Source organism: Pleuronectes platessa, chromosome 23 (assembly GCF_947347685.1).
Source record: "Pleuronectes platessa chromosome 23, fPlePla1.1, whole genome shotgun sequence".
Taxonomy (NCBI): domain Eukaryota; kingdom Metazoa; phylum Chordata; class Actinopteri; order Pleuronectiformes; family Pleuronectidae; genus Pleuronectes; species Pleuronectes platessa.
This window is the reverse complement of record NC_070648.1, coordinates 5,204,464-5,224,274: the sequence shown is the minus strand read 5'-3', so window position 1 is coordinate 5,224,274 and position 19,811 is coordinate 5,204,464. Positions and strand designations below refer to the sequence as shown.

Sequence of the window (19,811 nt, the reverse complement as noted above, 5' to 3'; positions counted from 1 at the left end):
AACACATGCTGAAAGTATGAGGGCAGTGACGTATAACTTCCCTCCACAGCTCCTCTGCTGCTGTGATTGTTTTTCTTTTTCCCAACTTCCTGGACTCGCTCTGATTGTGTTGTGCGGGCCTGCAAACACTACACGGATCATGGGTGTCAGTGAGTCTGAGGGGGGTTAATGGTTGGAGTGGTTAACTGGATGAATGCTATGACTCACACGCTTTGGAATCTGTTAATAAACGAGGAACGAACACATAAGCATCCCTGGGGGAGCAGATGCTGGTGTTTGTAAGCTTCTGGAGGTCTCTCACTCTCACAGACTCAAAGTTGATCTTGAAGTTGTTTTCTCTTTACAGATTTTCCCCTCATCCATTAAATATTCATCCACAACTTTCATCTTGCCATCCCTGAGCTCCCCCCCAAGCTGTCTCCACTCGCCCTCCCTCCCACCATGACAGGGGATGTTGCCCCAGCATCCCAGCAGGCCGGCCCAGCTGCTGCATCTGCACCCACCCCTGGGGAGCCCATGGATGTGGAGTGTCCCATCTGCTACCAGGAGTACAACCAGTACAACAAATGTCCCCGCATGCTGGAGTGCCACCACGTATTTTGCACCGAGTGCCTCCAGAGGATCCAGCTCAGCCGTTTCGAGCCACCGGACCCCCGCATCCAACCAGCCGTCCTCTGCCCCCTGTGCCGCCACCTCACCCCTCTAGAATCTGGGGATCCCCTCTCCTTGCCCTCCAACTCTCACATCCTGGCCAGGCTGCCCCCCTTGGCCTTCCGCCTGCCTGCGACCATGGCTACCCACCTGGCCACGGTCACCCAGAGAGTGGTGGTGTCCCTGGAGGGCGAGAACAGGGACACCCGCTTCATCATCCTGCCCACTGTGAGCCTGCGGGTGCAGCAGATGCACCCGGCCGGGCCGTACGTCGCGACACCAGGCCTGGTGGGCGAGGACGAGGTCATAGAGCAGAGCAAGAAGACCCTGTTCATTGTGCAGCTGCTGGCTGTCATCTTCTGGGTGGTGTTTGTCATCACCTGCGTGGTCGGGGTGGTGTTTGGGCCACATTTCATAAAGAGTTGGGATTAACTCTAGTGGAAGACACTGTGATAAACATAGGTTCAAGTTTGAAATGGGAAATTATTGAGCTCATAAAAGAAAAATATAAATTCAGTTATATTTGACTCTTTATGAGGCCAAATCAAAAATTTTACTCGTCCCTAATCACTGCCCTGAATATATGCTCTTTGGTGAGAAATAGACTGATGAAGAGTGTCCTCTAGTGGCTTTTATGGAAATAGATCAACTAAGCTCACAGAGTTAATAATCAATGATATATAATATTTTGTCAAATGTTCTTCTCTCTGATGTTTATTATTTGTTGTTAATCTCAATGTTGTTTGCAGTTTGTCCCTGTTTAATGATGTCATTAGAGTCCAAAGCATATGATTGTGCCTTAATTTAATAAAATAAAAATGGCTATAGCACATTCGCACTGTGTCATGTTTATTTCGATAATTACAGAAAACTAGGGCAGGTAATCATAATGGAGTGTGTGTGTTTGTTTGTGTGTGGAAGAAAGACAGTGTGTGTATATGTCTAACAGATTAAATTATCTCTTTTCTCCTTAACCCTAACCCTAACCCTGTGGCGATGCATCTAAAATATCTAAGTTATAAGATTCGACCGTATGTGACAGAGTAACTCTTCAAAACCACTTTTCAATGGAGCAGTGTGTCCACCCTTGTTATCTGTGGCCCTTCAAAGGCTATTTTTAAACTATATCTATGGGATTTGAATCCTTCATCCGAGACACTGTAGTGGTTAATCCCTTTTCCAAGTTATTCTTTATAGCTGACTGGTGATGAATCTAGCTGAGAGGTCACAATATTTCAGAGTAACAACGTGAAGTGTTGTCGGTTTATTGTGCTTTCCTCTGCGTGTCTGTGTGCCCTTTTTTCTGTATTGTTGTGTCATCATTGAGTGCTAGTTTATCTAAGATATTCAATAACTGAACAAATAAAAAGGAGGAAGTTTCTTATCTTTATATAGCTCACGTTTCCCACTGTTTGCTCAAAGTTTAATCTTCTGTTTATTTAGCCATAAAATCAGGATCCATCAAAGGACATCATTAATAAAAACATCAATCATTGACAATAGCTCATATTTGCACATGAGATAATTCATAATTTTCCAATTAGGGATTAATAAAGTGCATATATCAATCAATCAATCTATCTGGAAATGTAGATATAACGTGTATTACAATATAAATTACAAGTGTATTATGATATATGGTCAATTCTATGATAAATATTGATATAATTTATAAATATATAAAGCTTATGATAACAATCCAAAAGTTGGAGGCTTTGGGGAAAGTGCGTAAGAGGAGAGGGGGCTGCTACGTGCTGACGTCACACGCCGCGTTGGCTCGCATGCAGTGGAGAAAAAGTTTTCGGACCCCCTCCCCTGTGTGTTTTTGTTGGGGGAAAAGTAGTCGGTGGTCCGGGTCGTGTGACTGTAGCGTGTCCCCCCTCGGTACCAGGGGGCCTGCGGAGTGTTCGGCTCGGTGAAGACGGACCGACATCGAGCTTTTCCCGGCCGAGTTTCTCCGTTTTTTTTTTTACCGCTGCAACAACCTCCTCCGGCTTTCGGACCGAGGAAAGAAAAAAAGAAAAAAGAAAAGCCCCAGTGGCCATCATCGTTTCACCTCTGCCGTCTCGTTAGCCGCCGAGCTAGCTAGCGAGCTAACCCCGCAACAAAGTGGTCACCGCCTCGCCTCTCCGGGTCTCTCGCCTGGTTTTTTACTTGCGGTGACTTCCAGCGTCTGGGAAGGGGAAGGTGAGGGGGGAGAGAGAGAGAACGGGCAACCGCAGCGATGGCGGAAACCAAAATCATTTATCACATCGACGAGGAGGAGACGCCGTATTTGGTGAAGATCCCCATCGCTGCCGAAAATATCACTTTGCTGGATTTTAAGCAGGTCCTGAACAAGCCCAACTACAAATTCTTCTTCAAGTCCATGGACCAGGACTTCGGGTGAGCAGCACTGGGTTTTAACCCCCAGCCTGTGGGGTGTGCATGCAAAATGAAGGCTGGGAAAAGTTAGTGCAGATGCGTGGGACAAAAGTTTGGGAACAAGCCCTTAGAATGTGTAGGAGCTCTTTAACTTCGCCCAACCATTAACTAACCATGCTGAATGCTTAGGTTGCAAAATGATGGCTCATAAAAGTTCATATTTGGCACAGATGCATGTGAGAAAAGTTGGAAAACAATACTTTAGAATGTGCCATACTTTTCACAATAGAAGTTCTTCAACTTGGCCTAACTACAAACTAACCATGCCAGTGGTTTGGATGAAATCGAGGGATTATAAAAGTTCATATTTGGTACAGATGCTTGTGACAAAAGTTTGGAAACAATGCCTTTTATAATGTGCCATTTTATTTCTGAATAGAAGCTTGACTTATAACTAAGGGTGCTTAGTGGTTTGCATGTAAACTGAGGGCTGATAAAAGTTCTTATTTGGCACAGATGCATGTAACAAAAGTTAGAAAACAATACTTTATAATGTGCCATAGCTTTCACAATAAAAGTTCTTTAACTTGGCCTAACTACAAACTAAGCATGCCAGGGGTTTGTATTAAAAACGAGGGATTATAAAAGCTTATGTTTAGTACAGATGCATGAAAACAATCCCTAGAGTAGAAGCTTTTTAATTTAACCTGAATATAAACTAAGAAAATGCTAAATGTGGGCTAATAAACAAGATATAGAAGAACACTTTTCCATTTTGTACAGATACATGTGACAACAATACTTTATGATTGAAAACTAACCTTGCTAGGGGTCACATACAAAAAGAGGGCTGATAAAACCTGGTGGAAATCCAGTAAATGGCCTAATATCTAGTACAGATGCATATGACAAAAGTTGGATAACAGTGCATTAAAATGGGCTAATATTTTCCTAATAGAAGCACTTTAACTGAAGCTCATTTAAAAGCCAACAATAAATCTATCATTAATGAAATGCTGGGTTTTACTTGTCAAAAACTCACTGCAATCCTATCTTGGGACCGGCTGTTGTGTATTTGTCACAGGTAATAACTTATACCAGGGACACTGAACTTGAATGGAGTCTCCCCAGTCCCCATTGACCAAAAACACACCCCTAATCACAAACGGCTACGTTCTAATCACTGCCGATGAATATGCTGAGTGCTTCTATAAATACCGAGGGTATTTAGGCCGGGGACATTTCTCAGAAAACATCATCATTACAATGGGAGGCATTCCCTGTCCCGGCTGCCTTTCTTCGCCCTAATCCTCATCCCTCCCTCCCTCCCTCAGTCCATCATCTTGTGAAATCCTCGCCTTTCCTTTCTCTCAGGACTGAAGCCAGGGTTTTGTCTCCCCCTCTTTAACACTTTGGCCTGCTAGCCATCCTTTGATTCCCTGGCTTCCTCCCTCCACTCCCCTCCTCCCCCCTTTCTCCTCCAGAAAGAGCTGTCTCCTCTCCTCTATCAATTAATCTTTTTTTTTTTTTTTTACTTGTGTTGCTGCTGTGCATTTTTCCTGCAGAGGAATGCATGTTTGTGGTTTATTCACCCAGTGAGACCCTCAGGGCTTCTGTTAAATGCATTGTAGTCTTGAATGGGCATTACGCCTGGGCTCTTTGCCTCTCTTTCCTCTTTGGATGGCACCGTGGAAACCTGTGCCAAGCTGAGCAGCAATATCAACTCTGCAACACGGAGATGAAATGGATGAGAGGCTTTTTCACCAGGCCTTGTCCGAGCTGCCTGGCCGGGGCTGCCCCACATATGGGGATCATTTCGCATCTTAATTGCAGCAACATTTATAACTGACTTGTAGAGATGTCTGTTTCAGAAAAGCTATTTCAAGTGACTTTTAAGATACTTACCATCTGACTGTGGGTTATATAAAATGATTGAAGCTGGGATTAAAAGCCATTTTGATCGATTAAACATACAGTTTATCGAATGAAGGGATCTGCATCATGATGCATGATGCTCGCCCAGACCACTACGCTATGTTACAACATCGCTTTTGGCTATGGGGATTTGTTTTTTGGCTTCTGCATATATCTGGCAAGTTTCAGATTCTGTGATTATAATAGACAATGAAACTAAACCTGTATAGCCATACAGAAGAGATCTCTGTAGCCTATATTGAGCAGTTTGGGGAAATGCACATTTCAAGTTCTAGGTGACATTTCCTAATGATTCGTTTTGCTCAAACGTCAGTTGGAAACTTAAACAAGTTATTGTCTGAATAATTGCAGAATAATATTCTCTATCTGCTTTCAGATGTGCACTAAAGTCCTGACACTTTCTGAAGGGGCTGTAAATGAGACCACAAATGTCCAAGTCAGTTGCTCTGGACATTTTCCAAACCTTTCCTGCCAGCCCCCTAGTAAATTGTTGAGAAAATGTGTCGTACCTGAAGAAGATGCAGACGAAAGTGTCAACTTTGAAATACAATGAGATTTGAGACGTTTGATGATGTATGTGTTTCATTGAGCTGCAAACCAAACATGCGATTTATGCATCATTCTAAGCATCTAACTCATATAATCTCCTCCGGTGTTTGTTCATATGTTCGGGGCAAAGTCCAGAGAATGTCTGAAACTGCCATAACATGCGAAACGGGAGGAATATAAATACCCCATGATTAAAATGAGGTGTTATGTGCTTAGAAGGAGCTGACAAAGATGTCAACATGGACAGATAACAAGACTCTAGAGGTTTTGGCGATAAGGACTGACGCCAGTGTCGATGAGCTGTAAACAGAACATTCTTCCCACAATTTGCTCAAGTTCAATGTTGTTTCTATGGACGGACAATGTTTCTGATTAGAAAACTGAACATTATAACCTCCCTGTAGATTGGATTCAGGCTACATTACTTAGACTAGGTTTACACAATTGACTGACAACTGCGTAAAACTGTGATGCTAATATCTGCAACCGTTACGAGGCGTCTAATGGTCTCAATTATTCAAACTTGACGAGCCCCACCAGTCACCAGTGTCATTTCCTGTCAAATTTGGAGCCTGTCCCTGTGTAACTGGACGTTATTACGTTAAGACTCTGCTCGGCCCGAAAGTGAGCACAGCACGTCAGTGTTTTTCCAAAGGCAAAAATGTCCACATCTCAAAAGAGCCTCTCGTGCCAAACTCTGTCCACAGAGCGAGTTAAAGTCTTTCAACGCGAACATGGCAGAACATTTCCCATTTTCATTTTTTGTCTTTAGTTCGCACAGCCTCTCATCTCAAGCTCTCATTTGAATAAATCTCCAGCTGAGTTCAGATGAAAATGTTTCAAACATAGCTCTGAGTCAGCTGTCCAATCAAAGCAGGGACGTTTTCTCTCTCTCTCTCTCTCTCTCTCTCCCCCCCCTGCCTCTTCTTCCCCGACCCAGGAGAGGAGTGTGTAATAGTGTATGTTTTCATTTGCCCTGGTACGAGGCCAGCTGTCGAGCAGAGCTGTGTGTGTGGCAGTGGGGGGGGGGGGGGGGGGGGGGGGCAGCACCGATGCTTGGAACCAGGGGCTGGACAGAGGCCATTTGCTGGGTTCTGGGGTTGTCCGGGGGGAGAAGGAAGAAGAGAAGGAGTGGGCTGGTCTTCACTGGAAGTTATTGGATATTCTGCTGGGTTCCTTTGGCTGGTGTGGGGGGGTGGGGGGGCGCTCAGCGAGTTGTTTCAGTAAGATTAATTGTAAGAAATGAGATGCGGTGGTGGGTGTGAGGAATTTAATGGTATCAAGGGAACTGGGGAGAAGGGAAGTGTGGGGGTTTAAAGGTTTTAGCAAACCCAACTGGACTCAGCGTATTCCAGGGCTCCTTGTGCATTGTTTGAGGTATTTCAGAGTGTGCGTGAAATAATCATCTGCGGTCACTTGTTTGTTTGGAGGGCCGAGGAATGAAGACAATTACACTCTCAGGAGAAGAATGTTGCATGTGTTCATCCGCCGTGGAGGTGCAGTCTCTCCTGGCGTATGAGGAGGAGGAGGAGGAGGGGGGGTGAATTTGTTTGCTAGCTTAACATTCAGTAGCCGTACACGCCGCTCTGAAACCTCCACAGCAGCTCCCATCCGGTGCCCACAACAATCTGGCCGTATGCTAACACTCGCCCACAAAACCCAGCTCTCAGCAGCTGCTTACGAAAGCCGAGTGGAGCTTGACCAAGTCTCACAGGCAGGAAAGGGAGGTTTTCAGATGAAGCTGGGAAAACAAAGCTTTTCCAGGTTTTCTGGAGAAGTCTAGCCTCCTCTCAGCGGAACCCGTAACCGGCCCCTGTCCAGATAAACTTCTCTGACAATGTATTGGCAGACTGCTGGGGGGGGGATAACACAGCTGAAGCCCAATGTTTGTCTTTCTGACAAACATGGAGGAGTATGGAGGAGGGGAGCTACCTTTAAGGAGCTTGGTCCCACGTAGAGCTCGGGTTATGTTTGCTTACATATTTAGTGACCTGGTTGTGTAATTTGCACGGAGGCATAGAAGCAGTAAAAGTGTGTTTTATTTAGCTCGTCTCCGAGAGGGAAGAAATCTCATTACGTCTCTCACATTCCAGAGGAAGCAAATTGGTTTAATTTGTTCTTTTGTTTGATATTGGCTCCGCTGAGTCATGGCTTCAGGGGCGTGGGGGGTCTTATGGTAATAATATCTGAGTATAATCCCAGTCATGTAATTGTACATTCATAACTAAGAGATTTTGTGTTAATGATGCACATTGAAGCTAAATGAATGGTTTTTGTTTCCAACACAGTACGTAGAAAAAGGCAGAAAAGTACAAATGATTAGTTAAACATATCAAGATACCAGTGTAATAAGCAAGTACGACAAAAAACAAATGCACACAACACTCAAAATTGCTCTTGAGTTTTCTGCTTTTGTGTTATATGTGACATACTGGTCATTTATAGCCACTTTATCCACACACTCAAAAGAAATCTCAAATAAGTCTGGTATTTGATTTATTTCAGCCTTATACATTTTATGTGATGTGTCAGCAATGTAAACCATTTAAGTCTCCTGCAGTTTTACCTTTTTCTTTATGACTACACTAAATCCAAGGTACAGTTTCCCCTCCTTCATTCCTCCGTTCTGCTGTACCATGCCAAAACCTTCATACGTCCTAAACCTCGCTCTGTCTCTGTTTTTTCAGGGTGGTGAAAGAAGAGATTTCTGATGACAGTGCCAAGTTGCCATGTTTCAACGGCAGAGTGGTATCATGGGTAAGAAATAATAAACCTGTTGCATATTTCTCATACAAGCGGGAATGGGAGCTTTCTTGATTTCACTGGTGGACATTGTTCTACACAGGCCTTTTTTCCCAGCCGAGGTTTTGACTTGTCACCGTAGGAAAGACCCTGATGTTCCTGATAACATTAAAGATGTGTGTATTCTATTCAACAGTCCAAATAATGTGAAGTAAATTGGGTAAACCGGTGCTTTCCCAGGTGTGAGACACCAAATCACTCCTGAAAAAAAAGGCCTATTCAGAAAATACTTAATTTCAACCAATACCCGTGAATGCTTGTCTGAAAATGTCAAGCCTTTGTTTCAAATGACAGTCAACATTATGAGCCACAGGCTGTTTTCACAAACCACTGTGCCATTTCCTGTGCATTCTCTCAGACGAATGCTCTCGTCTAATGAGCAGCAATAAAATGGGAGTAATTAAAGTTCAGTCTTCGGTCAGGGAATTAACATAATTGCATATCGTGTTGCAGCCTCAGTGTTTTGTTGTGCAGGCTCACGTCAGGAAAAGTAGTTGATAAAGAATGTGTTTGGAAAAATCTTTCAGAAAGAGTGGGAAACCTGAAACAGACTAGAGAGACTAGAGAAAACATCTATGAGAAAGTTCTGTAGCCAATAGCAAACACTGTCCGTTCCTCGTCATCTGAGTCTTTCATCGTGCTCCTGTTTAGTTCCCTCCAGTGTTTGTTATGCTTTCATTGCAGTTTTTCTCTCTGTCTGTTTGCAGGATTACACAAACACTACCCCACCCTTCCACATAGTTTCTAGTAAATCCGCTCTCTCGTTTTTCACATAATCCTGCTGACAGACATACAAACGAAAGGAGGCAGAGGAAAGGACTTACAATAAAGGAAAACATTTTATGTCTATGGGCAGACAATTGTGTTATTGTTGATTTGCAGTGAAGCTATTCTCTCAATTACAATAATTCCCAGTTGTATGTTCATCCATTTTTGTATGCATTGAAGGCTCTTTTATAGCCACGTTTGTTTTTTGTGCGATGTGTGTTTCTCTCATTGGGATAATCGATACCCAAGTAGCGAGCTCCGAGCACCGCTGCTTGTTACAGCACAGTGAACTGCCAGGTACCCTTTTCATACTTTCCATGTCTGCAGTTGTTGTACCCCACCCAGCAGGTTACATCTAAACGCGAGAAACATGGGGACTTGGCCCAGATAAGCAGGTTTGAGTCCAGAGCATCTGTTAAGTGCATAAGAACGAGGGAAGGTATTTAAAAGGAGAGGCGAACAAAGCTCGGAGACCAGGGGGACTGATATGTGATCTGCACGCCGAGGCGGCCGGAGGGATCCCAGAAGACGAGTGTTTCGCTGTCACGTAGCCATTAGTGGGGAGGGAAAGATCTGTGAGGGACTCGGGGAAACAGGGTGAGCTTCAGTCTGCGAAGGTTGATGGTCTCCATTTGGTTGAATTGTTTTGACAGGTAATGCTAAGCGTGTTTATACAAAGTCTGTGAAAGCACAAAACTTCCAAAAACATGTAAAGTACATTGTAATAACGCAGGCGTCTCAAAGTGCTGTAGGGATTTGTTGATAAAATGCATGGATTTTAATAACATTTCCATTTTCCTTATTTTAGTCGATCATTTTAACTCAGTCGATTATTTTTGTGGCTCACGTAATGGATTCTGTGTGATTTCTCAGCCTAATTGTTACTGAGTGTGACTCTGTATGTGTGTGCACGTTTGTGGGCACTTTTGTTGTATAATGGAGAGAGACAGGTTAAGTGTAAGATAGCGTTACGGTATGCCCTCGAGACGTCCAGCTGAAAAGAGTGCAGTGTTTGTGTGTCAAAGTAATTGACATCTTAGCCGTTTCCCCTCCCTGTACCCTCGACCTCCTTCCCACTCCTCCTTTCATTCCTCTCAATTTCTCACCCTTTCTCCTCGCTGTCCTCAGTTTGTGCCGCTTTGCTTTCTCCTTCTACATCCTTTCCTTTTCCTCACTACTTTTCACCCCGTCTCTCTTTTACTGTTTTTTTTTTGTCTTTCTTTTTCAGTTGGTATCTTCCGACACTCCGGCGGCAGAGCCTCCAGTGGCAGTGGTCCCCCCTGTGGAAACGACTACCCAGCCGTCGCCCCCTCCTCCGCCCCTGCCTCCCCCACCTGTAGAGAGGACAGGGGGCATCGGGGATTCCAGACCGCCCTCCTTCCAGTAAGCATTACACAAAATACTCGTTTCAGGCACTTCCTGTCCTGTACAACTACCCAGAGAGGGGTATCACAAGGCTAAACACCTTCTCAGAACCTGAAAACTTACCTTAATCACCCATGCTTCTCAGATAGCTGTAATGTAAGTACTGTATCATTTACCTGAATATCTCATCCACTCACGTAATCGGGTTACAAGAAGAATAAAAAGAAAACTGCAGCTCATTTAAACCTGATCTTCGCTGTGGCCGCCCTTGTTATTATGACCAGCTCAGCTACCAGCTCTTTCCAACACTTAACACCACCAGCGTGATTTAAAATCTTCTCACACATAATTAAAGATTTTACCTGTTGAAAAGGAATCCTGGATCCGCACCAAAGTTTTACGGGATCTTACCTCCAGTATCTTAATCCGTCCACTCATTTTTGCATAATCCTGCTAATTAACTAACAGACACGCAAAACGAATACGTAACCTCCCTGGCGGAGGTGATGAAATGTATTACTGTAATTTCAGCATGGCCTGTTAAGTCCAAAACAAACTAATTAAATTACTTTTTACCACAGCTCTAAGTTCCTCCTGAAACGATGTTGTCTGGAGCTCATAATGTTTGGTTTAGGGGTCGTTGGGAGTTCACACACATCAGTGCAACATCTCATTAAGGCCCAGTCCCCCTCATTCACTTACATTGGACCGGTCTGTCTCCTTTGGCTTCTGGAGGTTTGCCTTTTCCAATTTTAAATCAAACTATGTCTTTTAAGCGTCACTAAATCTGTGGTTTGCAGCTGCTGGAGAATTAACCCCAGTAGTTATAGCCTATAGTGGAAAGTTTAATATAATTCTACTAATTACAGGGTCTGTGAATGGCTGATGTAAAGCCTCAAGTTTTTCTTAGCTCGCTGTCCTCATGAACAAACTCTGTCTACCTGTGAAATTAGCTAACTTGTTGGAGTGTGCATGTTGCTGAGGTCTGCTGCCCCATGTGGCTCTACTCGTATTGGCCTCTTACCAGTTGTGGATGGGAAACATTGAAGATCTACTCACTCTGGAGGATTTCTGCACATAACAACAGACTGCAGACATTTCTAATAAAAATCAGTCAAACATTGATGCAGAATGCTGAGTGTGTCTTTACGAGATACAACAAACAATTTGTCCCCGCTGCTTTTAGTCTGATGTGTGACTTCAAGCTAAATATTTAATTTTCATGTTTTGAGTTCAACTGGTACTTGACAGCATGAGGAAGAGATTAAATCACACACAGCTGCAGAAATGTCAAAGATGACGGGTCCCAGATTTATTTTCATTGTGGTCGGCGATGTAATAACGAGTCTGGGCGACATCATAACTCCACCAAACCAGCACAAATACCCACTTTATGTCCTCATCATTAAAAGCACTCCAAGTCAAAACTGAACTTGATCTTTATGGTCTTCATACATGAAGCCGTGCTCACACTTGACAGGTTAATAAGCAGTCAGTCATCTGATCTGTTCAGGTTCAGCCACAAGAGGCCAACGTTTCAGTTTCAGACCATCTCTGAAATCCATGTAATTTGATCTCGTAGTGTCAGACCTTGTAGTTTAACAAGAACTGCACTGAAGTGAGAAGTGAAACTGGAATCACATTGTCTGTAAAACTGAGGTTTTATCACAAGTGCTATTGAACGAGCTCGTCCTCTTTAAAGACTTGACAGTTTTTTCAAAGTGTTAAAGAAACAACAGACCTGAATCGCTGAGGGAACATGTTGTACTGTGGATTATGCAGAAAGTGTTTGGAGTACTCCTAAATTAAAAGGCTAATTGATTGTTGTTTGCTCTAATCCCAACTGTGCTCCTGTTTCTTCTTTCCCAGTCCCAACGCCACCGGCAGCGTGGAGACTTTGGACGACCAGACCGAAACTGAGTCTGTAGTTTCTTTTAGGAGAGAGAGGCCTCGCCACAGAGAGGGCATGGAGCAACACGGTGAGAAACACAACACAACATCACAGTGCAGATGAGAAATGCTGCTTTAGGATGGAGCTCGAATCAAGATCTGGCCCGCTCCCAACATCCAAACACTGAATAGATTGAGATTTAATCATGGAATGTCGAGAAGCAAAGAATGTTTTCAAAAATATTGACTCAAGAAACATGAAATTTCACGGTGTGTATCTTCCCTCCTTGTGTGTGGGGCTGCTCCTGTGGTGTCCCAGGGCCTCGTTTGAATGGCCAGAGTCGTCTGGAGCGCCATCTGGCAGGGTACGAGAGCTCCAGCACGGTGATGAGCAGCGAGCTGGAAACGACCAGCTTCTGTGACTCTGAGGACGACGACACCATGAGCAGGTGAGAGGAGGGTTCACTGAGAAAGAAGGGTTTACTAAGGAGTTCAATCTCCAAGTCGTTTTAAGTTTAAGTCAGGAGATGTGATCTGAATGATGTTTCTGTAAGTTGTCGTCCATCTTAAAGTCTGCTATGACTACAGCACTTAACGTTTAACTTGGCATACATTTCAAAATGATCTTCTCTGTGAATCTATGTGCCAAGTCAAAAAACACTTTTTATTTTATGTTTGTCTTTAATAGTCTTTGTTTTCAAAAAGAAGATGACTGTTTTTGCTTTGGCCAGCTTTAAAAATATAAGCTGATTGTTTCTGGACAATGTGGCAAGACGGATCTGATTTATTTACACTCTTGTGTCTCCAGTTTAAAACCCTCTGGTAGCCAGTTGAGCTGTTTTTCACGTGTGTTCTTATTCTATTTAACTGCTCACGAATCCCCAGTTAACCTCCTCATTGTCTTACTGGGTTTCACACACAAATAGCAACACAAAAGGGGAGACAGAAACACGCCTGTAAATAGTTTTACATCTGACCTCTCCCCTCCTGTTGACCCTTGAACTTGTAGGTTCAGCAGTGCAACAGAGCAGAGCACAGCCTCCAGGCTTCTCAAGCGGCACCGTCGACGCAGGAAACAGCGCCCTCCACGCCTGGAGAGGGTATGTACTTAATCCTGACATTTTTCTCATGTTTTAAGGGGGGTGGGGGGTTAACTCTAAATGTATTTGTGTGACTGCCCCCTGCTGTTCCACACTGAATCAGGAATTCTTAGAGGGGGAGATTTCTAAAAGATTGCTGTCAGATGTATGTCAGTGAATTTGTAAGCAGATTTCATGGTTTAATTTTCTGTCTTTGATCTCCAGGCCTCCTCCTTCAGCAGCGTGACAGACTCCACCATGTCCTTGAACATCATCACTGTCACTCTCAACATGGGTCTGTGAACTCCTCATCTATTCTTGTTGTAAAGATCTGTGTTTATAGGAAGTTGCCAAATATTTAACTTTTTAGTTAAAAATGTTGAATTTCTTTTTGACAAATGTGAGCATAGCATTTACATTATTCTAATTTCTTAAAAATTTAGAGAAGTACAACTTCTTAGGCATCAGCATTGTGGGTCAGAGCAATGAAAGAGGTGACGGAGGCATCTACATTGGCTCCATCATGAAGGGAGGAGCGGTGGCTGCAGACGGACGCATTGAACCTGGTGACATGCTGCTGCAGGTGAGCGTGACTCGGGCTTAGCACATAATGAAACCATATTTTGTGAAAATGTCTCTAAGGAACACAAGCAGGTCCAGTCGCCTACGTACACTTGTACAACTTCTGAAAAAGATAAAGAAGAAACAGATTTCGCATGTTTTTAAATACAAACTAGAGACCAACATGCACTGGGATCACACCAGCCATCGTTCTGATCTCAACTACACGTGTCATCATGACTGCATCTTGAAAACAAGTCCTCAAAACTGCCTCTGTGGTAGATCTTACTACTTAAGTTATCTCCTGGACCACATTTTTCCTTGATGAAACACACAAACAAACACACGAGATGAAAGCAGCACCAGCTACACTGTTGTGACTGGTAAATATTAAGTTTCTTGTGCCTTTTCTCAAGGTGAACGACATTAACTTTGAAAACATGAGTAACGACGATGCGGTACGAGTGCTGAGAGAGATCGTACACAAGCCCGGGTGAGTCTACTGCTCTCTTATATCATACGTGATAAGATCAACATTATTGTGAACAGATTTTTTTTAACTTGGAGGACTTTGTTTTCCTTGCCAGACCCATCATCCTCACAGTGGCTAAGTGCTGGGACCCCTCTCCTCAGGGCTACTTCACTCTGCCTCGCAGTGAGTCCCACTCTACCTCAAACACAGTTTATCTGTTATTGGTGTCAGTTAGGTTCTTAATCTCTTTTCTACACGTCTAGATGAACCGATCCGACCCATCGACCCAGCAGCGTGGGTCAGCCATTCTGTGGCTATGACCGGGGCCTACCCTCCCTACCCAGGCAGCTCCTCCCTCAGCACCATCACTTCCTCCTCCTCCGTCACTGAGACTGAACGTGAGAGCCTCTTTCAGTGTTCGTCTCCCTTTCTGTCCGTGCTGTAACCGACCCCTCCTCTTTATTCTCAGCTCTTTCACATCCATAGAATCTTCTCATAAAACTGTATCCAATGCTAAACCGAGCCAAGTTCCTTTGTCGGCCTGTCGTGGTTTCGGCTTGAGTGATGGTCGTTATTGTAAAGTATCTTTTTTCCTCTTTCTGTTTCTGTCTTCCATCTTTCTCGTGTAATGACATTGGCACAGGACTCGTCTTTCACATCTGTTTTCCGAACTTTTCCGCCGACGCTGCTTGAATGCGATGTGATAAATGATGTCTCCTGCTTTTGATCTTCTCTTCAAAGTTCCACTCCTCGCCGCCTTGTTTTGACCCAGTTCTGATTTCGGCTCTCCCGTCGTTCCTTCATTTATTCTTGCACAGCTGCACTTCTTCCTCTTCAGATTTCCTAAAGTGCTCCTCCCTCTCTTCCTCCAGGTTTTGACGACTTCAACTTATCACTACACTCTGACATGGCGTCGGTTGCGAAGGCCATGGCCTCCCCGGAGTCCGGTCTGGAGGTCCGGGACCGCATGTGGCTAAAGATCACCATCCCCAATGCTTTCCTCGGTAAGACCAAGAAAAAGAATGGGCGGGGGAACCAGGGCAAAAAAGAGAGGACATTAACTTCCCGAACACTCTGTGCTTCGAGTAATTTTACAGGGCAGCCATTATGTTCATAGAATTAAAGCCGTGTGACTTGTGGGAGGAAAAAAAAGGAACCTCAAGAACTAATGTGAGCGCCTGTTGTGACTGAAAACATCTGTTAAATTGGAATCACCTGCGACATAATCACAAGAAGTAAATACATGAACCACGTTTGCAACATTCAGTTTTTTGGGGAAGCTTTGAGTTGTATGCAAACGTCTGATTTTATATTTATTTTCAATCCAGCAACTTGTACTTGCTCAGACAGGCAGATTAGATGTTTCCTTTGAGAATGTCAGAGGCGTTAACTCAGCTTCTCATTTAGAGGGTTTGTCGTGTCTGTAAAATTTTAATGATGCCAAATTCTCTTTGAAGGTGTTCCATGGTTACCGACTTTACTCACAAAGTATCATGGGAACAACAGATGGCAATAAAAACAGCCTGAGGGGGTTGTGTTTCATATTTTTGTTATGTTATCCTAGATTTGATCACACAAATCTGATTTGTACTGCTACTGATTAACTGAGTAGAACAGATTTTTTGGATCCCTTGGATGTTGCTCTCTGCTGCTGAACTTGTGCTGCATTACACATTAAGTACAGGATAACCCCCCCTTTTTTATAAAATTCTGCTGTTTGGTAGTGGTTGCCTGAGATTGGGATGTCACAATACCAAACATTAAATAGTAGTTTAGATAACAATACCATAAAATGTCCACGATTATCCATATCCAATTTGATACCATGTGAAAAAACAAAACAATAAATCCCATTTACTTCAGCACACACTCCTTTTTATAAAAACTATTTGAAGATACAAAAAACAACAGTGGCTATGTAGCCTTTAAGTTATAAATACAAAGAAAAGACTATTAACATTATAAAACAGTGGCATGTAAAGTATTATAGTGTTTCAATTCCAAATATATTTTAGGAGGGTGAGCACCTTCACAAATCATCCATGAATGTAACAGCGGCCCGTCCAGGAAGTGCACAGACCACAGTTTAACACTAGAGGGCGCCCTGCACTAATACTCTGTCATCAATTATGTGTAAAACATTTTTTAACTCCTTTGGGATGAGTAAACTTCTCATCTTCTCTACCTTGTCTCTGCGTCCGCCAGGCTCAGACGTGGTGGAGTGGCTGTTCCATCACATCGAGGGATTCCAGGACCGCCGTGAAGCCAGGAAGTACGCCAGCAACCTCCTGAAGGCCGGCTTCATTCGACACACCGTCAACAAGATCACCTTCTCTGAACAGTGCTACTACGTGTTCGGAGACTTGAGCGACTGTGAGAACTGTGAGTTTCAATCTGCTGAGTGTTGGTCGTTATTCACATTTAGCACACTGGCTTATTGAGGCCACAGTGGTGGTTGCAATGTCACAATCTTGTGACATTGCGGTTATGGAATGATTTACATTTTATTTAGTCATAAACACTATGGGGAAAAAAACAGAAATGACCATGTTGTTTCTGCAGATGTAGTATAATTTATTCCCATTCATCAATTTCCTCCCTTTCATCTCCCACCCAGACATGGCCAATCTGTCGCTGAACGACAATGATGGCTCCAGCGGGGCCTCAGACCAGGACACTTTGGCCCCTTTGCCCCTCCCTGGGGCCTCCCCGTGGCCCATGATGCACACCTTCCCCTATCAGCCCTACCCCACACATCCCTACTCGAGCCAGCCGCCTCCCTACCATGAGCTCACCAGCTACAGCTACGCCCCCGGCAGCACCGGCAGCCAGCACAGTGAAGGTGAGAACAGTCTGTGATCAGCTGAGACGCATGTTGTGTTCTTTGATCGCCTTCTCCGATAACATATCTGAAGTTCCTGTTTTAAAAGCACTGCAACTGCGCAATGTCCTCTGTGGTTCTTGATGGTATCAGGATTATTTATAAAATACATTCTTGAGTTATTGTAAATTTGCAGGATCAAGTCTTTTTGGACCCATACTGGGAACTAAAAGTCCGGATATCTAGACTTTTATTGCCTATCTGTCGTTAAATGTTGAATCTATCTTTTAAGAGTCCCCCAACTTTGGGGAGCTGCAGTATTAAATAGCAAGAGTACCATTTATAAACCATTCACAAGCCAATTGTTGTAAGAAACCCAGAAGAACAAAGGATATGTGGATTTTGTGGAAAAGATAATGTTCAGTTTGGGGCTTTTTGCTGTTTAGCATCTAATCTTTAAGTAAAGGATTGTTAAGTTTCTACCATTGTCGCTGTTTTGGACAGTATTTTATTTCTAAAGCACGTTTTCTGTTTGACTGCAGGGAGCCGAAGCAGTGGATCGAATAGAAGCGAGAGCGAGCGACGACGTAACAATAAAGGTCCCGGCAGCACTGTGGGTGGGGGGGAGAAATCTCCCTCCGGCGTTGTAGGAGAAGGGGGCGGGGCCGACTCGCGCTCAGGCAGCGGCAGCGAATCAGAGTACTCCACCCGCAGCAGCCTGCGGCGAGGCCACAGTGCTGCGCCCAGTGAGCACAGCCACGCCTCCTCCCAGCGCTCGCATCATCACCGTATCCCCCAACCCCCCCACATGTCTCCCTACCCGCCGGGCATCATGCCCTACAACCCCATGATGGTGATGATGGTGCCGCAGCACCCGCATGCGGCCATGGCAGCCGCTCACGGTCTCCCTCACCCGCAGCAAATGCCCACAGCCATGCTCCAAGGTTTACCTCTGCCCCCTTCCTCCACTCCGGGGGGACCTCCCGGCGCCCCGCCCACCCGTGACCTCGGCTCGGTACCGCCGGAGCTGACGGCATCACGCCAGTCATTCCATCTGGCCATGGGCAACCCCAGCGAGTTCTTTGTGGATGTCATGTAGTCGTTCAGTCTGTGTTGAGTGACAATTCATGTGAAGTTAATGTGTGGTTCCCACTTGTTTTTGACGCGGATCTGGTGGTAACCTGTTGAGCAAGTTCCTATTGGATGAGGGGCGCTTGTTACACAATTGGTGAAAACAGGGTTTAACATTGACAAAATAACGATGACAATATTATAGTATAATTAATGGTCGGACTAGATTCATTCACAACGTCCAGTCTCATTCAAAATCATGAAATAACTCCTAAATCCACAAAGACCTGTTTTTAATCCCTTTAATGAGCTTGATGGTGCAAACTCTCAGTAAAGTTTTCGAGTGCCTGCCGGAGCTGCTTAGCACTCTGCTTATTTCAAATCCAAATATATTTTAGGAGGGTGAGCACCTTCACAAATCAGCCATGAATGTCAGAGCGGCCCATCCAGGAAGCGCACAGACCACAGTTTAACACTAGAGGGCGCCCATCACACCGTGTACTTGAAAAGGATTCAATCCTGTACATAGATCTGGATCATATTCGCCAGAGTCGTTGGTGGCACCGGAGTTTATCAAGTGCCTTACTCATCTCCACACTCCAAAGTACATAGAAACAACTCCTCTTGTTCCAGCATTGTTTGACAATGAACTCTCTGTACATATCTACTACTCCAATGTAAATGCAATAATACAGAACAGCAAGCTCTAATGTGAAAAGAAAAATAGGTCCAAATATGTCAGGTGAACTTGTGTTTAGTAATCACTGTCTAGGCCTAGTCTTCAAATAAACATGTATTGTGAGGAGTGCGATGGTTTGTGGTCTGGGACTGTCGAGGCGTTACGGTACTAGTCAGTGGAGATGAGATACTGAAAGCGGTACTTTTTGATTACATACAGTGTACATCTTAAGTAACTGTGATCCAAATGCCCCCGGCTCCTCGTGCTTATTTTTATGTTACTGACTTGCATTATTCGCCTATTTCATTTTTTGTATGAGTGACTATATAAATCATTTTTAACCCAACTATTAAGGTGCTAAATGAAGAGTCAACATTTGAGAAAAAAAAGAAAGGATGACATTTTGACAGTGTCACATTGTTTGATTTCATATTGCCACCTCTGTTTGTGTATTTGAGAATAAATTTGATACTCGCATTCTGGTCAGACTTCAGTTTGTAAGAAATATTTACCTCTCAAACAGCCAGAAACATGTAAACACAGGTTGGTTATCAAGGACTTTGTTGGTTGGCTGTTGCTCAAGGTTCATCATTGCAACTGACCTATCAGGTTGATGGAAAATGACTAGACACACTTTGAGCAAGCAATTTAAACCAGGTATTTGTTACCACTTGAGCTAATGAGCTGTTGCATTGTATAAAAACAAGTTCATTATTTCATCTCACTGCTCCCATGTTTCCTTTTGTTCTTCTACTCCCACATGTTTACAGACATCTTTAAACTGTCAAAACGGCCGAATGGCCA

General features: G+C 44.0%; 2 protein-coding genes across 2 annotated transcripts; both read left to right on the top strand.

The window, feature by feature from the left end:
- Positions 1-441: 441 nt before the first annotated feature.
- On the top strand, positions 442-1,483 carry si:ch73-335l21.2 (RING finger domain-containing protein). The gene has a single exon (XM_053416762.1). The coding sequence runs from the start codon at positions 442-444 to the stop codon at positions 1,081-1,083; it is 642 nt and encodes a 213-aa protein (XP_053272737.1). The 3' UTR covers positions 1,084-1,483.
- A 944-nt stretch (positions 1,484-2,427) lies between these two features.
- On the top strand, positions 2,428-19,484 carry dvl2 (dishevelled segment polarity protein 2). The gene is made up of 15 exons (XM_053416542.1): positions 2,428-3,036; positions 8,187-8,256; positions 10,298-10,452; positions 12,304-12,413; positions 12,644-12,773; positions 13,334-13,424; positions 13,629-13,698; positions 13,847-13,986; positions 14,381-14,457; positions 14,552-14,619; positions 14,700-14,834; positions 15,309-15,440; positions 16,642-16,818; positions 17,054-17,278; positions 17,800-19,484. The coding sequence occupies exons 1-15, from the start codon at positions 2,876-2,878 to the stop codon at positions 18,354-18,356; spliced, it is 2,298 nt and encodes a 765-aa protein (XP_053272517.1). The 5' UTR covers positions 2,428-2,875; the 3' UTR covers positions 18,357-19,484.
- The last annotated feature ends 327 nt before the right edge of the window (positions 19,485-19,811 follow it).